Source organism: Crocodylus porosus, unplaced genomic scaffold (genome assembly GCF_001723895.1).
Source record: "Crocodylus porosus isolate Cpor-Errol unplaced genomic scaffold, CroPor_comp1, whole genome shotgun sequence".
In the NCBI taxonomy this organism is placed as follows: Eukaryota; Metazoa; Chordata; order Crocodylia; family Crocodylidae; genus Crocodylus; species Crocodylus porosus.
In genome coordinates, this window is record NW_017728943.1 from 21,388,262 (window position 1) to 21,407,031 (window position 18,770).

General features: G+C 47.6%; 2 protein-coding genes across 2 annotated transcripts in view; one reads left to right on the plus strand and one right to left on the minus strand.

Moving 5' to 3' along the window:
- CDCA3 (cell division cycle associated 3) overlaps nucleotides 1–3,101 on the plus strand; it is a 6,025-nt gene extending 2,924 nt beyond the window's left edge. The window contains exons 3-5 of the mRNA XM_019548904.1: nucleotides 587–877; nucleotides 2,087–2,208; nucleotides 2,659–3,101. Of these exons, the coding sequence (XP_019404449.1) occupies nucleotides 587–877; nucleotides 2,087–2,208; nucleotides 2,659–2,802 (557 nt within the window). The 3' untranslated portion in view covers nucleotides 2,803–3,101. The remainder of the gene's footprint in view (nucleotides 1–586; nucleotides 878–2,086; nucleotides 2,209–2,658) is intronic.
- A 1,367-nt stretch (nucleotides 3,102–4,468) lies between these two features.
- GNB3 (G protein subunit beta 3) lies at nucleotides 4,469–18,750 on the minus strand. The gene is made up of 10 exons (XM_019548905.1): nucleotides 18,541–18,750; nucleotides 11,849–11,950; nucleotides 11,126–11,164; nucleotides 10,815–10,921; nucleotides 10,614–10,677; nucleotides 10,316–10,478; nucleotides 10,146–10,212; nucleotides 6,979–7,180; nucleotides 6,057–6,273; nucleotides 4,469–5,420 (listed from the first exon to the last, which is right to left on the minus strand). The coding sequence occupies exons 2-10, from the start codon at nucleotides 11,903–11,905 to the stop codon at nucleotides 5,314–5,316; spliced, it is 1,023 nt and encodes a 340-aa protein (XP_019404450.1). The 5' UTR covers nucleotides 11,906–11,950; nucleotides 18,541–18,750; the 3' UTR covers nucleotides 4,469–5,313.
- Between the last annotated feature and the right edge of the window lie 20 nt (nucleotides 18,751–18,770).

Genomic DNA, 18,770 nt, shown 5'->3' on the forward strand with positions numbered 1-18,770 from the left:
GTTAGATGAACACCTTGCTGGGGTCGTTTGACCCCAGTACTCTTTCCTGCCATGGCAGGGGGTCAGACTAGATGATCTCCTCAGGTCCCTTCCAATCCTAGAAACTATGAAACATTTTCTTCAGCCCATTTCTTGGGGCTCTTAGCCATTTAGTCCAAGTGGTGGGACTCTGGGCCTTTAGTTCATGGAGAGTGTTCAACACACTTGCAAACTCTTTAGTGATGGTGATCATTTGCCGGGTTCAGTGTTCCTTCTCCCACAGTATCTTAGGTTTTTTTTAGCCCTGAGATATTGGTAAATAATTTGCTTCCATAAGCCTGCTTTTGCTGAGGTAGGTGGATTTACTACTTGTTACCTTTCACCAGAATGTGACTCTGCATTTCCAAGTGGTTTTTTTTTTGTTTGTTTGTTTTGTTTCTGTGGTTCTTTGCTGAGTCCATTTCAGCTTCACTGTCTCTTATGGAGGGGGTGGCTCTGGTGGGTTTGCAGTGCCTTCATATAAAGGGATCTACATGGGAAAGGGTTCCTTCTCTGCTTGAGTTGCCTCAGCCTTGCTCTTTGTGCCTCCCTTGTCTCTTCTTCCCAGACACCATAAACTGCTTGGTGAAGCAGCTTAGTGAAGCTTTTGGAGCAGAGCTGATGGATCGGGAGTTGCAGCTGGAGCAGCCAGTACCCCAGGGACCAAAGCCTGGAGCTGTCGATGTTCCAGGGAAAGAAGCAAAAGGAAGGAAGGTCCAGGAGGAGAGCTCTGCCAGGGATGCTTCCATGGAGAAGACCTCAGTGTTGGCAGAGGAGGGAGAGAAGCAGCCATCTCCCAGTACTTGTACTGGGGCTGTAATGAGGCCAGCTTGCTTCACAGAGCCTATTTTTCCTTCAAGTGAGTTCATGTGTTCTGTGGCCTTTGCCTGGGTAGGGGTTGGAGATTCACTGGGATGCTCATGAGAACTGAGGGACCCTCCTAGTCATGCAGCAGGAGATGAGAATAATGAGGCAAGAAGGCAGGATGTGAAGGTTCCTGTGGGTGCGGCAGGTGGGGCCCATAGCACATATATGAGGAAAGCTGAAGGAATAAGCAATTTGTTTTCATAGAGGGAGCTCTGAGGGAGGTGGGAGGCTAATGTAAGTTGTAAGCAGGTTTTGGAGTGGGGATCAAGCTAACCTAGAGCAGCAACAGGATTGGACCTCCTGCTGCAGGCTGTGAAGCACTAGGGGTGGGAGTGGGGGGAAGGGGAGGGAATGATTCATCTTTGATTTAAGACCAACAGAACCTTGCAACAGAGGTGGAGAAGTAGAGACCCTAGTATTCTGGTATAATATATAGCTTGGATGTGAGAGAGAGAGGGTTCTGAATTCTGCCTAGGACGTGCACCAGCTGCCTCCATGGAGCCCTCTGACCTGCTTTCCCAGGGCAGCTTTGTGCATCTCACCCTGTTCCATAGACATCTATTTTTTTACTTGTACCATGACTACATGTAACTCCTTTCATTCTTTCCCATTTCAACTGAAGCACACCCTCTAGCACCTTTCCCTTGGCTTTGCCACCAGCCCATACTGTTTCTCTTCTGCCTTCTACTTCTGTATTTCAGCTGGTTGTTTCAGTGAAGAGGAGGATACCTAACACACTCCTTTCTTTTAAAATAGTCAGTGCTCTTTAACAGGGGGTTTGGAAGTAAAAGATTCCTTCAGACCCAGTCTGGGATGGCAGGCTTTTTTCTCCAGGGAATATGGCTATTGGGTTGAGAAGGGAAAGGGAGAACAAGTATGGAGTGGCTTCCCTATCTGATATAGGAGCACAGGGAAGTTCAACATGGATAGAAATTTCTCTGCGGTTTCTCATGGAGTGGATGTAAGAATGGAGAGGGTATGCAAGCATTGGTACAACTTCTCTTGGACTGTGCTGAGAGTCTTCATAATGGAACAGCTCCTTTGAAAAGATCTGCTGTTACCTGATGTCAGGTCATTGGATTTGATGCCTGGGGATGAGGTGTGGTCTGCTGTGAACAATAAATGCCAGGCAGGGCAATACAAATCTGTGAAACTAGCCTAATAGCTGTGGCTATTGATGTTTGCATGTCTTCATCTCCAGCAGGCAAGCCCACAAGACGCAAAACCAGCAACAAAATGCTAGCAGCCTCTGGTGGTACTGGGCGCTCTCCTCTCATCATCCTCCAGGACGACAATTCCCCAAGCAACCTTGTTCCTCGCCAGGTAATACTTAATGGAGGGATGGGATTCAGATAAGGGCTAGTATGGGGTTGGAGTCCTCAGTTTCCCAATGCTGCTGCTCCTCATTTGAGAACTTTGTCTCTTGCTTGGAGACAGAACTCCTGGCTCTTCATTTCCCAAGCCTTTGCTTTGGGGTGGTGACCCAAGCACACAGACCCTTTATTGCTGAAGATTGACACTTGGATGCTTATAGATAGTTCTTTTGTCTCTCTCTTGTCTTATCATGGCATTCCCAAATTGGGCCATGAATCTCCCCAGAAGTCTGGCCTCTGAGCACTTAGTGGCTCTTCTCAGCTCCATCAACTTTTTGGGGACTATGGGGGCATAGAGCTGGGCACAGTATCCCCGTAAGAACTTTCCAGGGCCACAGAGAGGAGCACCTCTGACTTACTTGCCCTCTGTACTCCTTTTTTTTTTTTTTCTCGTCTCCAGGGCAAGAGGCACCTGTCACTGACTGAGAACCTAGGGGAGAGGAAGGAAGTGACAGCAGAGTCAGGTCGCTGCCTCAAATTGGGGGTTTCTGCCTGGGGTGACTTGAACAAGGAAAACCAGCAGTGTCGTTTGGTGGAGAATTAAAAAGAGCCTCTTTTTCACTACGTCCCTTTTGTATTTCTCAATGGAATTCTTCCAAGGGGAAAGAATCCTGTGGAAGGGCAAGGAAAACCTGGCCTGTGGTCACTTATCCTCTTTAAAACCAAGCCTTTCTGCAGGAGAAGATAAATAGACACGCCCTTTTCTCTACCCTAGTTTTATATGTACCTATGTTTTGTGTACAGGCTTCTGGTCCCTTGCTGTCTTAGTTTCTAAAATCTTGCCATCACTCGCCTCCAATGTATAGTTTCTGTATGTGGTGAATAAATGTATTTTAAAGTTCTCTTTATCTGTCTGGATCTGGTTAAAGCCTCCAGCAGCATCTCATTCACTGCTTTGCCTAGTTCCTTTTCTGCACAGCTGTTGCTGAATCTTTGGGTATAGCTTCAGTGTGAATTTAGTGTTGGCTGTGTTATGGTAACTACCCTTCTGCATGCTTCTAGCTAGGCTAATGCCAGGGGCTAACCCTGCTTCCGCTGGTGAGTGAACTACCTGACATAACTTGTGCACATCTCTGTTCTGTCACAGACAATGTAGCCAGTACAGAAGGAATGTTACATCACCTCCAAGGGAAGCCAGCACTGACCTCTAGCAATGCCTAAGCTATTTGTTAGACTTCCTGGCCTGCTGGGAAGCTACAGTCACTGAAGAAATAAGGACAAAGTGCTGTGTATGAGGAAGTTGAAGTCCAGTACAAAGGGTGTATTATGGCAGGAGTGTCAATGATGGTGCCTGTAGGCATCCAGAGCTGGCCCAGGGTACACATGCAGTGTCAGCCCTGGACAGGGGCCAGCGCATGCTGCAATTTGTAGGACAGGACCCGGCATGTGTACTGCATATAGCATGGGGGGGCTGATCCGAGGCAAGTGCTGCATGCAGTGTCCATGCCCTGTACCCTGACTGGGACCAGTTCCAATTCTTCTTACAGACTGGCCTCATGCATTCAGCCAGCATGCAGAGTCAGTCCAGCCAGGTGCTGCAGGCAGTGCATGCCTTGTGCTGGCTCTGCATTCAAGTCCCAGACTGGTCTCAGTACATAAGCTGTCTAAGCTAGACTGGCCCTGCATGCTGGCTCCGGTGCATGGGGGCATGCTATAGGTCTGATTTGGACCAAACCTGTGGTCTGGGCACAGACCAGACCCCCACCCCTCATTCAAATGAATCTAACACCCCTGTTTTATGGTAACATACCCCATTTTGGAGTGGGCTGTTTGTATGCTGACAATTGCAGTCTCCTTGGCCTGATGCCTACTGTTGCAAGTAAACATTGGTAACTTGCCCTCTGCTACCTGGGACTCTATAATATTAGGGCCTCTAGCTACAAACCAGGAAGGGGCTGTAGCTTAAGGCAATAGTGAGCACAAATACAGAGCTGCTTGAACCTGCTAAGGAAGACTTAGAAGGTTACTATCTTCTGAGCCTTTCCTCTTCATGTGTTCCAGGAGAGGGCCAGTGTTTCATATGGAAGCAGGGAGAAACTATGCATTATTCTTCCTGTAGAGCTTATCCTGCAGGGGCTATCTCTGCCTCTGCAGGACCCAGAGTAGAGTACAGTACTTGCACTGTAGTTCTTGGAACAATTCTCTGTAGTGTTTGCAACATCTTAGTGCAGTGAACCTGCTTGAAATGATGTAGTTCATATTTCATTTGATCTCTTTATTGTGCCTGGACTATGATAATTATATCTCTAAAGCAATGACTAAGTGAGGCTACAGGCTAATGCAGGGGAAATACACAGCATATGGGGGTTAGTGACAAAGGGGAGAGAGCAGCTATGGACAGATGATGATAATAAATTAAACATTTGCTGTTCCTGATGTTCCGTATTGGGGAAGAGAAGTTCAGAACCCCATTTAGTACGCTAATGAAATTTGAGCAAAGTGTGGGCTTCTTCCTCTACTACAAACTAGTTGGGATTTCAACTCCTCGCTTAGAAAAGGAGGTTATAATCCCCAAACCAGTGTGCCTGGGTGGTGGGGGAAGGTTTAAGAGCAATCAGTATGAAGGAGGGGTTGGTTGGTTGGTTTGGTGGGGGGGCTTGCACTCCTATAAGGGACTGGGCTCAGATGGAATGGATTTATGCATATGGAGGGAGGTGGTTTTCTAAAGGTGGGTTGTTTAGAGGGATGGATGCCCCTGAGTTGATGCAGGAATAAAAGGGGGCAGAAGGTGCCTTTGGGTATGTATTGTAAGTACTTAAAATCTGTGCAACGGCCACACTTGCGCAGGGTCCTAAAACCTGGTAAAGGCTGAAAGCTGCTATGACTTCTTTAGAATATGGGTAGGGGAGAACAGGCAGTGGAGAGCTCCTATCCCTGGACCTCTCCTCTAGGCCAGGAAGCCCCTGAAAGTGACTGTCATATAAATATAATATGACACAGAGAAATGGCTCTGTATAACGTACAAGTACCAATTGTGCTCTGTTGGTAATGCCTTTCATGTAGGCTCAGTGCTTGTACCCTGCTCTCAGTATTTCTCCCCTCCCCAGAATCCTCTTCAGTTCCAAATCTTCAGGAAACTATCCCAGGAGCCGGTAGCCACGGCCATGCCATCTGCTGTCACTCCGAGACAACTCACCCTGTTGTCGTGGCCAGAGAGGATTCCTGATGGAAAGAGAAAAGACTTCACCAAGGGGGAAGGCTCAGGGGAGTAGTGCTGTACTGCAGGCTCTTGATCTAAAAGTGCCTGCACCCCTTGTATGTACTAGGTTGGCTCCTACTAGGGACCTGGATCCGGACCCAGCCCATGTCCCAGATCCAAAAATAGGCAAACCCCAAGCATCAGATAAATAGTAACCTGCCCAGCCTAGGAGTGTGGATGTTTTGCTGAGGGTTGAAGGCGTACACATTCCAGAAGTGTTTGATTACCAGTGTGGTTCTCAGCCTTTTCAGATTCAAGACATATTCCCTAACTTTGCTGAATTTAGCAGCACCCGATTTCAAAGACTCATTTAACATTTTTTGCCTATGAAAAAAATACTAAAGTAATTCTTCTGTTGCAAAAAAACCCCCAAAAAAACCCAACCAGTCCAAATATTTTTGATACTGTGGACTCCTACTATTTGAAATCTCTAGGTTTATCTTGTGAATCATGCATAGGTATTTGCATACCCAACAGTGCTGATCTTGCATGGCGCCCCATGGCATCCTTAAAAGAATTTCATGGCACCTTTAAAAGGATCTCTTGGGACCCCAGCTGAGAATCACCAATATTAGTAGGCATTTCCTGAACTGACTCACCTACACGCTCCCCCTTCAGGGAGTCCCAGATGTTGCAGTTAAAATCATCATATCCAGCCATCAGGAGACGTCCACTGCGGGATAAGGCGATTGATGTGATTCCACAGATGATGCTCTCGTGAGAATAGACAGTAAGCTCCTGATCTGCCCGGAGGTCAAAGAGGCGGCAGGTGGCATCATCTGAGCCAGTGCAGATTGCCTCACCATTGGGGAAGAACTGAGAGGGAGAGACAACACCATTCAACCAGGTGAAATTATCCTGTCCCAGAGTACCCAGCTTGGGTCCTCTGCAGTTTTTGACAACACTCTTTGTTCTTGACAAGCAAGTCCCCTGTCATTCCAACTGTGGGCTCCATGTAAATGAGGGCTGTTAAAGATATGGCCCATGGGCTGAATCTGTTTGCACAGGCTGCCTCTGACATCAGTGTGCTCTGAGCAAGTCTAGCAGGCCGGGACCCACTGACAAGACAGGCGTTGTTGTCCCCCATACATGTTAGCTGAGAATGTTGCTGTTTGGCATGAGTTAGGGCTCGGAACGGCTCATTCATAGTCTCAGCACTAAGGGGGCTTTTAAGAGAAGCAGAAACTTAGGTATCAAACAGCAGTTTTGAGAATGCTAGTGGGGTCTGAAAGTGGACTTTGTGTCTAAACATCCAAACAGATCTTTCAGGATCTGGACCTCAGACATTAAATGACTTGCCCAACCTCCCACAGTGCAGCAAGGACTTGAACTCACATCTTCTGTGTGTCATGCTAGCACCATAAAACGTGGCTCATCCTTTCCCTTAGTTGTGGTCTTCCATATGCAACAATGATAATACTCTTTAATCTTGCCTTGCAGTCTCATCTGCCCCTAAACATTTCAGTCCTGGGCCATGCACCAATGTTTCTATTGATTCCACTCAACAGACCAAATACATACACAAATGGCATTGATGTCAGACTCATGCCCTGAAAATGTTTGACGACAGGTTCCCTCCCGCACGTCCCACAGCTTAGCAGTGGCATCACAGGCTCCAGAGATAAAGAGATTGAAATCTGGGGAGACAGCCAAGCTCATACAGTCTCCAGTGTGACCCAAGAACACTGTCTTCTGCTGTCCTGTTTCAATATCCCAGAGTGCACTGTAGGGGGACAAGAAGAGAGTCCTCAGGGAAGTATTAGGATCATGGGATAGTTGGAGCTAAACCCCTTTGAGGATGTTTATGAATGACCCTATTTTAAAGGAAAGAAACCATGATGGTAAAGGACACTTTTACCATTTGAGCTGAGGTAGCAGCTGGAAAACCCCTTAGCACCCATACAGTTGTGTTAGTAGGTCTTGTAGTCGTGGCCAAGGGGATGTTGAGCTAATTCAGGCAAGACCAACACTAGAAACTTTGGCTGATATAGCAGCGTCAGTCAGGGGTGTGATTTTGCCAGTGCCTCTACAGTGATGGAAGCTCTAGTTTAGATATACTTATACTGGCAAATAAGTACTGCAACAGGTATCAACAGACAGCTATAAATGCCCAGACACTTGGAAACTTCCAAGGCTATTATATTAAGATTCAATTGAACATGGAATATTGAAAAGAAGATGACTTTATTAATGTTGTATTAGCAAGCTAGATAACCCTTTCTGCCTTCAGAGTGGTTATTAATGCAAAGGATGGGGCAGGTCTACAAGTTGAGAAATCCTGAACCTTGGGGGACACTTCATATCCTGGTTTCCTCTGGTCCAAGTGGCCAGACAAACAAAGACTGTAAAGGGTATAAAGCCTTGGTCTGGAGTCAAGGGACACAGCTGCAATCCCAGACCTAACTCAAGCCCTGGCCCTCCAAGGCCCCATGTCAATGACAGGCAACATCTGAGAAGTGGCATGTCCCTGTTGCATTATTTTCTCTTATGTGTATGTCTTGCAATAAATGCTACTGTGCTTTGGGAAAGCTGACTGGTCACTGAGTTTATCTGGTATTATCCTTGACAGACAGCAAAACCTGGCTGGGGATAATCACAAGGGTAGGTGCAGTATTAAGGGAAAGAGTTGTAGGTCCTCCCTTCACAAAGTTGGTGGATAAAGGCCTAAGATCTTGAGTATGCTGCCCTGAAAGAAACTATGAAGGAGAAACAAGGATGAGCTTTGCCCTGAACCTGTGACATATTTTGCTCACTGAACTGGTGTGCATGACACTGGAAAAAAAGCTGTTTGATATCATGTGCCTCAATACAAGGAAAGTTTGCTAGTGTCAACCTATCCCAAACTGGAAAGATACAGCCCAGGAAGGAGTGAAGAATATGACTTCTGTCTTGCTGCCACCTGCTGCCACTTTCTCTCAAGGTGGGCCTAAATGACAAAGGTTTGCTGGCCTAGCTTCTGGACTTAGGCATATGAAAAATATCGTAAGAACATAGGGCTTGAAGGGGCCTCCTGGGCCACTGTGTCCAGTCCCCTATGCCTGCAGGAAATCAATTCCTCAAGGTTTCTCCAAATCACCACTCCAAGCCCTCACAACTACAAAGCATCATACCAGAAATACCAAGATCAACCTATACAGAGGAAGGCGAAGCCCTCCACAGTCTAGGCCATGGGTCAGCAACCCCTGGCATGTGTGCTGAGCATGGGGCACAAGGCCATTTTGCTTGGCACACTACTGCCAGCCCGGCTCCATGCACCTGCGCATCTGGTTCTGTGTGTTTGTCTGCCTCTGTCTGGTTCTGTGCGTCTGTGTGTGCACATGTGTCTGGTTCTGGATGTGTGTGTTTGTCTGTTCTGGGTGTGTTCTGGTTCTCTCTGTTTGTACACATGGTTCTCTGTGTGCACATGTGTGTGTCTGGTTCTCTCTCTCCTCTTTCTCTTTTCTGTCTCTTTTTTCTCTCTCTCATTGCAACATGATCAACAAAAAAGGAATACACAACAACAAAGGCAACATTTATGTAATATATTTATATATTAAATATACTAATATCCAATGCGACCTTCCATGTACACCCCCCTTTTTCCCCCCAACTTCATTTTGTTTTTCTGGCGTGCTGGCACTCTTGGCACCTTCCAAGGTAGACATTGTGGTTTCTTCAGCACTCCTGCCAAAATCTAGTTGGTTTAATAAAAGATATCACCTCTACTACAAATCCTGATTGTTTTTTCCTCTAAACCAATACCGCTACAATATGGATACCTGCCACATGGAAAATATCAAATTTTAGCAGATTTTTTTTTTAATTAAATCTTCGTAATTTCACAAGGAAGCAACTTTGACCACCTGAATCCTGAGATACTGCTCCTACCTTTGTTCAAGGTAATATACATCATCATAGACCCTCTCAACAGAGCTCAAAGAACCTTACCAGCTAAGAAATGCCTGCCCAGAGGAGTACTCTATCTACTGACTCCTCTGTAAAATCCTATGAAATATGAACTTTCATTTCTATCCAGAAGAACTTTTACAATCTTTTCTCCGATGCCTGATGAAGGTTGTTTGTGCCTGAAAGCTTGCAATTAAAGATTTTTTGTTTTTTGCAAACATCTAGATGGTCTAATGAAAGACCTCACCTCTACTACAAGTCTTGATTGCTTATGTCAGCAAACAAATTCTCTAAATCGGGGGTATCAAAGATACAAACCACCAGCTGACTTCGCCCATAAAGCCACATCATTCAGCCCTGATGCTGGCTGGCCCTGAGCAGCCTTTATCCAGCCTGTGAACTGGTCCCATGCTACTCATCTGGCCCATTCAGGGATGTGGTTTACTGCTCAGCAAAAAAACTCTCTGGAATAAGCTGCATCTCCACTAGGGGGCTCTGGCAAAAAGTCTTCGCTGGAAAACCCTTTGCACTGTGAATTGATCTTTAGTAGTGACAGTTAAGGACTAAGAATCATCGATTTTGTTAAAAATATACTCTTTGGATTCATGTTCTTTGCCTGCTGGATGTCCTAGGATCACATTTTCAATTTTCCTTGACAAGTACAAATGCTAGAAAACTGCATTACAAAGGTTAACAGTCTCACATGATTTAGAACAAACATTCAATATTGTGAGATTCTCAACAGGAGATTGCAACCCAGAAGTCTGGTTGTGCTGCATGGTTCAGGGAAAGGTATCACTCACCATGTGGTGTCTCCAGAACTTGTTACAATATTATTGTCATCCAGGAATCGGCAGCAGGAGAGGTACCCTGGAGAGCAGGAAAAACAGGGCATGAGATTTGTTGTATGAAATGAAAGTGAGGTTCAGGGAGCAGGAAAAGCCTGGTTGGCAGAGGTGTGGAGGGCACTCACCTGTGTGGGCAGAGAGCTCCCTGCTCACTTTGACATTGCCTTCACGGGTCTTGAGGTTGTAGATGGAGCACATGTTGTCAAGGCCCCCACAGGCCACAAAATTCCCTGAAGGGGCATAGGCACAAGTCATGACCCAAGATGAGCGGAGAGGGATGGCATGAACCTGTGCAGAAATGAAACAGTCCCAGACTTTCTTACCAGAAAGAATGGAAAGGATCCAGACAAGAGCACTGACTATGGTGTGAACCCTTCCAGCCACAGGTTCCTCTGCCTGTGGGTATATCCACCCAGTTCTTACCTTGTTGGTTGTGTACGTGTCCCACACAATCAATTTCCCATCTTGTGAGGCACTCACCAGGAGTCTATGAGAAAGGAACCAGAATGCACTAGCGTCCCCTCTCTCAGTGAGCCTGATGGCATCATCTCTTCCATCAGAGCTCCCTTCCTTGTCATGCATCACCCCACCTTCCTTGGGCCACCAACCATGCATTCCACTCACTTGGAGTCTGTGGACCAGTGCATAGCATAGATCTTGGCCAGGTGTCCACGAAGTGTTCTTCGTGTACGCATCTGTATGCGTCCGACCAGCTCCACCCCGGATGCAATCTGGTGCGGGGATGGGGGACAGAGTTGGGGATTCCCCCCAAGGAAAGAGAAGATTAAACTGGCCCAAGAGTGTAGGGTCTTTTCCCCTCCCCATGTCTCCCATGCCACCATCCCTTTCCAGTCTGTTCTGGGTAGTCTCCCTGGGGAGGTTATTGCTAATTGTCGCATACACACCCAGCCTAGGTTCATTAACACTTGCCCTACCTGAGCAAGTGATGTGTCAGCACATGCTTTCCGTGCATCCTGCAAACAGGAAGAGACAATCAGCTGGATGAGGAGTGAGAGGGAAAGACAAGAGCCAGAACAAGCCTTAAAAGACAGTTGCATGAGGATGAGAGAGACCCAGGCTCAGGCTTTAAGAACCCCTTCAGAGTCGCTTCAGTTGGAAGCTCTTTGGGGCATGAAGCTCATCTATTTGTCTAGGGTTTCCACAACACCCAGCACCTTGGAGTCCAGGTGCATGCCTATGGTTCCTAGACACTACAGCAATATAGGTAATAATATGGGCAAGCTAGAGACCAAGCAACTCTCCTTCAGCCCATTATAAATGCCCTTCTACTTCTTCACCCAGGCACAGACCCTCCACTGTGGCTGCACGTCCACCGCCTCCAGACTACAAGGGAGACGAACTCCTGGCATGGGGACAGAGTTTTTTAATTCTCTGAGTATACCAGGCCCAGGGCACAGCCCTTTCCTAGCTGCCCAGACTTATCCCCAGCTCTCCTGCTCACCCCTTCCCCCTGTTGTGAGGACTCCTCGCTTATTCAGTAGGGTTTAGCAGTTGGAGAAATCAGCTCCAGTACAGCTGGAGGAGGGGGGCTCCTTTGGAAATTCCTTGCTGGGGGAGGAGGAGGGGATCTCCTTTAAGTTGCATTTTCCCTGGGTTGATGGGCCCTTTGGCTGGTTCCCTTTCATTTCCAGGGTTACCGCAATCTGTTTCTTCAGTTGCTCAGCTTCCTGCTTCATCTGCTCCATTTCACACATCTTGATTGTCTAGTGATGGGTCCTCCACTCAGAGAAGTCTGAGGCCTAAACAGACCAGAATAGGGAGAAGAGGCAGGAGTACCAGAAGCCACCCATTAGAAGGGCTTCTGGGTTCTAGCAACTCCCATTGCTTAGGATCCCAAAGGGTTTAAATACTGCTTGTACACACTGAATACTTTGCACACCTACTAGGCATCTTGGGGTGAGTGGGAGGGTGAACCTAGCAACTATTTAATAGCAGATTTTGCTGGGGATGAAACAAAGAATGTTGTGCACAAATGAAATTACTTGGGAAGCGAAGAAAGAAGAATAGATTCAGGAGATTTGGCCACGAGAATGGCGTGAACCTCCCAACTTATGGGAAGGGTGGGAGAGGACCTCTTCAGCCCACTCTCCCAGTCCTCAGAATCTCAGTGTTGTACCTCCCCTGAGAGCATCACAGAGCAGTGATTCTCAACAAGGGTGCTGTGGCATGCTGGGGTGCCTTGAGATCTTTCTAAGGGTGCTACAAGGTGCCACACCGTTAGCTGGCAAACATGATTCACAAGATTAAACCCAGAGTTTTCAAAAAACACTTTAACCTGTTGTGGTCTTTCTCTTTGCAATGAAAGAATTGCTCAGTTATTTTTCCATAGTCAAAAAATGAGGGAAAGCGAGGACTTGGCAGTCTCCAAGGGGTACACTGAGTCTAATGAGAAGTGCCTTAAATCTACAAAGGATGAGAACCACTACCCTAAAAGCACAGTGAGGCTCTGGGATCTGTACTGACTTGCAAGGAAGAGTGCCCTCTACTGATTCATTTAACCCAGAAGTATCAAGCTCATCTGGCCCACAGTGGTGTGTGGCTAGTCCATGGGTTGGATCAGGCCCACAGACTGGCCCTGTATGCTGAATCCAGCATGTGTTCTGGAGGGGCTCCCACACATTGGGCATGTCCCAGAATAGCCAGTCCAGGATTGTGCTGTATGTAGTGCATGCTCCAGCCAGTCTGACACTGTGCCACATGACACAGTGCAGGTTCACTCCATGCTGGATCTGGCGTGTGTCCTGGAACAGCTGGACTGAGTGTTGCACACGTCATGGTGCTGCCCGTTCCAGAACCACGCGGCCCACTCTGGCCACTCCAGCACTGTGCTGACTGCTCAGGGACACGCACTGGATCTGACATGGGCAGATGTGTATCCTGGAGTGGCCAGAGTGGGCATTGCATGCATGCTGAATGTTGCCTGTGGGTTAACTCCAAGACCCAGAGCCAGCGTTGAGAGCTGGATGATAGGCTTCTGTGGGCTGGATCCAGCCCACAAGCTGTATCTTTGACATCTCTGATCTAACAATCCCTGCAGTTTACTTGAAACTTTTGCCCCCCTCCCCCTTCCATGATTCTAGTGCCTTACTCACTCCGTACATCCCATCCTGCCTCATCTGTGCACACCTGCCCTTTGTTGGCTCAGTATTTTCCTGAGGAAGGTGTCAGATTCCAGGACAGGCCCTGCGTGTTTTGCATTTCATCTTTGCTGGCACAGATCTCTCTCAGGTTTGGAGATTTCCCCAGGTGCAGTAGCATGGCATTAGTGACAGACCCGTTCACCAGGAGCAGGAAAGGGGCCCTGGAAGGACTTCTGCTTCCAGCATTGAAGGACCTACACTGCCCCATTCTGGTCATCTGGGAAGGTGTTACCTTCGCACTGCTTGAGGAAATGGTTTCTTTCAGTGACTAGTTTTGTCCTCGTGCCTTGAGGGATGGGGCTCCAGTCCCCACCACACAGGCTAATGGTGCCTCAGCTCCTTTCCTTAGGCTCAGTCCCAGCCCATTTCCAGTGGACCTCCTAGGGCACTTCTTGGACACATGAACAGCTCCAATGTCCCTTCTTTTGTGCAGCTGCTCTGGTTTAGCTTGTGAACCTCTCCCCAGAGCTCAAACCCTCTGGTACCCTGAACGTTTGAGTGGCCTTCCCTGAGCTCCCCCAGGGATAGTCACCTTTTCAAATTCCTGAAACTCCTTCTGAGAGTCCAAAATACAGAAGACAGATCTCATCCTTCATTAAAAAGTGGGTTTCTTGTCCTTTTTTCTTTTGAAGAGCCTTAATAATAAGATACAGTGGGCGCATCTACATGTGAACACTTACTGGGCAGTAATTTAGGTTACTGCACAGCAACTGAAAATTACTACACTGTATAGGCGTGCATCTACACATGTGCACCCATACGGCATAGTAACTGTGGCAACTTATGCTGATTTCGGCTTAAATTTGCTACCTGCATGCTACCACGCTGTAACACCTGCATGTGTAGATACTGGCTTAGAAGCTGCTTACTGCACAGTAAATTTATGTGTAGACACACTCAGTGTTGCAGGTGGGGGAAGGTTGTTGGTTTTGGCTTTTCCTATACAGCCCTCAGGGCAGGCTATAGGGTCCAGGAAGGCCAGGATAAAATGACCTAATTTCCAGGGGCATTCATGATTGTGTCTGTGAAGGTCCTTGTCACTTGGGCTGGTTCAGAGGCCAGGTGGGTGACCCAAAGTCCCCCACTACTGGCTACAATAGTGCAATGGTCAGCGCCACAAACAGGAGAGAAAGCAGGAGAGAAAGCATGGAGCTGCAGGAGAGAAAGCATGTTCTTGTGCACAAGCCAAGTGACTGATCTTCCCCCTGCCCCCTGCCTGGATGGATTGTGATACTCAGCAGATGTTTTGTAAGTAATTCTCCTTGTGCACTAAAGTGCACCAGAATTGACCCCGAAGCATGTTCTGTGGCAGGGGAAGGGGAGGAGCATGGTGGAAGGGGCAGGACATGATTGGATGTGACCCTCCAAGTCCCAGTTATTAGGAAAATTATACCTTAACTAAATATTGGTGATCCTGAACAGAGTCCATTCTGAGGGCCAGCCTCCTTCAGCAAGTGGCCAACTGTAGCCTATAACATTTTTAACATCTTCCCCTCATCCAGTTCTCAGTCCCCAGCCTCAGCAAGGTCATGGAGACTGCCCAGCTCTCATCAGCTGCTCACCCTTGCACCTAGCAGGAATTATTTCCTTTTCATGTTGCATGGATTCTGCTCCGCATCCTGGCACAACTCTCCTTCCTTCTCTGTGGTTTAGATTGCCTCTCTCTTCTATGAGCAGCCCTGAATTCTGGATCCACCACTTTGGTGGAACCTCTCTCACTGCCTCATTTCCTCTAGTCTCTTCTGTGGGATCCTTGTGGGTTCAGAAGCAGGCTCCTGATGAGATCCTGACTTTAAGGTTTTTTCAGAGCTTGGTCAGAACAACGGAAGTTTCCTCCACAGTCCTTAATCTCTAGCTCCCCAGTCCGTGTTCATCTGAGTCCCCGCCATGGGCACTGACTAAATGGAATTTTGTCTCTATCGTTCTCTTCGTGTGAGACAGAGAGCTTCTTTCTTTCTTTTCCTTTGCAACTCCTAATCCATTGAGAGCAACCTCATGGGGTTCTCTTCCGCACAGCCATCCAGCCCATCTCTAATCTCACCTTACACATTATTCATCCTTCCCTTTCTCTGTTTTATCTATCTATCTACCTATAATATAGAAAGCAGCTATGTGGGAAGTTACGTAGCCTTTTGAGAGGGTTTCTGGCCTGGCAGGAGGATCAAATGGGCAGAGACACACAGTCAAGGAGAAATGGATAGAACTAAATATAGAGGAAGAGGCTGTTTCTTGGGCTCAGGTCCCCATCAGAATCTTTAAATCCTTTTGAGGGAACACTCCAAATAAAGTCTCAGAGTAGTTTAGAAAGACAAGAAGCCACAGCTGAAGGCAACAACTCTACCTTCCTCTACAGAGTCTCCATCCTGTATCATCCCAAAGTGCTTTACTGAGAATGAGTCACCCACCTGGCACTGAAAAGCAGCTGCCTGTAGGGAGGAACACAGCAGGGGCAGAATTCTATTTCACCCCACTGAAGGCCAAAGTACAGCTTGTAGCCAATTCTGAGTTTCCTGACTGAAGTGCAGGAGCAATTCTGTTACACTCTCCAGACACATAAGTGCTTCCATTACAGGACTAAGACAACAGCCTTACATCTCTGGAGACGTAACCTTTTCCTATAATGGTAGTACATACATGCCCGGAGGGAGAAGAGAATCACTTCTACACATTAGTCAGGAAACTCAGATTTGGTTGCAAGCTGCACTTCAGGTGGTGCATAAGGGGAAGCATAATTCTGCCCCAGGTGTTTAAGAGCAATCAAGAACATGGTCTTTGGTTCTCCCAAGCTTAGTGGTCTGTTGGGCTAGCAGGGATGAAGCATGCCAGTTTCAGTAGCACTGGCTGGCATTACCTGTCTGATGCTGTGTGAAAACCTAGGGCAGGAAATGGAGGGGCATCCAGTCCCCAAACTGAATCAGCACAGAAAATTGAGGGCAGCAGAATGGATTTCTCTCACATTAGAGTCTAGTGCAGATGTCAGAGGTAAGGCCTTGCCTTTGTTGAAAATGCTGGAGAAGCAATGCAACCCTGACTGACCCCATTTTTCAGGAGTGATTAGGAATTTGGTGCATTTTTTTTTTGGGTGCTCTGCTTTATACATCTTAAAGGGCCTGATGTACCACAGAGGACACAGTGGACACTCAACACTTTCTTAAAGGTAGACCCCCTTTCAGTCATTTCATAGTGGCCACCCAAAAATTGAAGAATCTCAAATCATCGATTGCATTTGAGAATAAGGCTTGACTTTGCTTAATGGCTCAAATGAAAACTGCCATTTGCAATAGCACTGTACCCACACCCCGTGAAGGCATGGATCAGTACTGCCATGGAAGGCCCTCTAGTCTTCATGAAATCACCCAGGTCCCACAGCAGCACAGGCTTCCTGATCAAGCTGGTAGGGTATCCAAGTTAGCCTCTTGTTCAGATGCCCCCTCTTTCAAATGCCTCCACTGCCTTCCCCTGTTTCACTGTATCAGGTTCCAGTGTCTTGTCTCCTCCTTCTGAGCTCTCAGACAGCTGCTCCTTCTGGTCTTACTGCTCCTGTCTTTAGCAGTGTTTCTCCTCCCAACCCCATTGCTTCAGTGATTCTACAAACTTTCCTGTGCTGAGCCTCCTACACAGAATGACCTCCAGGAAAAAATACCCTACAGCTACCTCCGATGGCCATCATGCCTACAGGTAACCAGCCAAATTATGACAGCTTAGTGACAAGTAGACTCTCACTGGCCATTTGTATATTTGCAGTTAACTGAGGACATGTAACTTTGTATAAAAAACATGTCTGCTTAACTGTCTCACTGTCTGGCCCCCTCATTTTTCACTTGTATTTGTAGCCTGGTGGCTCTTCAGGGCAGGGATTGTCTTTGAGGCTAGAAACAGATGTTACATTTGTCCTAGGACCTGTTGTGCCTGTTTGTCCCAGAACAGAAAAGTCCTGGGATTGGCGCGTACACACATCACCCTAATCAGGGTTTGCAGAGCAGCTGAATGCACTGCTGCATTTCTGCCATTAATTCAAGGATGCAATCCAGGGACAATCATTCAGATGTACTTTACAACATCCCAGGACAAACTGCTAGCACTTCATATGCCATGAAGCTTTTTTGGGTTTGTCCTGAGACAACAGATGTGGGCATCTGAACAACGGCACTTTGTTCCAGGAGAAAATGGCTTCTCCCGGACAAACAATACATCTGCATGTAGCCTGAGGGTGTTGGTTCAGCACTTAGCAGAGACAGGTCATGAACCTAACTGAAGTGGGGAGATTTTGCTGTACCAAGAACGTGAAACAGCACACAGATAAATGGAGATAGCTCTGAGGGGAGTGCTCATATGCTTGCCACACAGACCTCTACCACCTTGCTGGGATACCAGGGCCAGTGCTGACACCCAGGGCAGGAGGCCTCCTATTGAGTCATCCAAACCACCTCATCCTGCTTGAATGAGGATTGGGACTCATGGGACATAGTGGCCCAAGTGATGATGTGGAAAGTTCAGCCTTCCAGTTTATAATTCCCCTGGATCACCTCATCCACACTGGGGAGAGGGCTACCTCTCAGCAGATGTTGGGGAGCTGTAAATAGATAAACAATAGGCGTGGAAGGGTGGGGATTAGTAAGTGAGGTCACAGGGTCCCTGCCAGCATAATCTCTAGGCCATCAGTTCATGCGTGTCCTGGTGACCCTAAGCTTCCTGCAGAGCCGGATAGAGAGATGATCTCCCTGCTCTGCAACAGAGATCAAAGGGCAGAAAAAAATTGCCCTGATATGTTCCTCTCTTGGTAGGCTCCTTCTCCATACAGGCTAGAAACTGGCTGCAAAGAACCAAGCAGAATCGATGTGTAGGGTCAAACTGAGGGTGTCAGTCCCATTTGCCTATGAGGGGATGTGAAGGTCACATAGTCCTATGATACACAGGAGACTTGTATAAATTCCTCTTTGAGGGAAGGTCCATATCCTGTCTGCCAGCACTTCTTCAGTAGAGCGGTTGATCCTAACCCCAACCTCCATCCTACTGAGAATTTCCCTTCCTCATGCCCCACACACCCATGTACAGAGCAGGACCCAAACATGCAGAGGACCCTCAAACCTGCATAGAAGGTCATGTAGCCTGACGTACTGGGAGATACCAACCCCTAGATCCAGACTGAGCAGGTGGGATCAGGATCAGGAGCAAGGGAACAGCCTTACCGTGATCTGCAGGGTGAGGCAGTTGCGATCTCTGTCTGAGATGGATTCCCTTGGACCTCTGGGAATTGGCTCCCCCACCTCAGCTGGGAGCCACTGATTGCACTGGGATTCCCCCTCAGTCCTTCCCGTCCTAGTGCCAACTGTCCACACGCTCCGTACCCTTCACTCTCTCTCGGTGTCTCAGTCTCTCTCAGGACTGATCTCCCCATGGGAAGCTCTGTGTGTGTGTG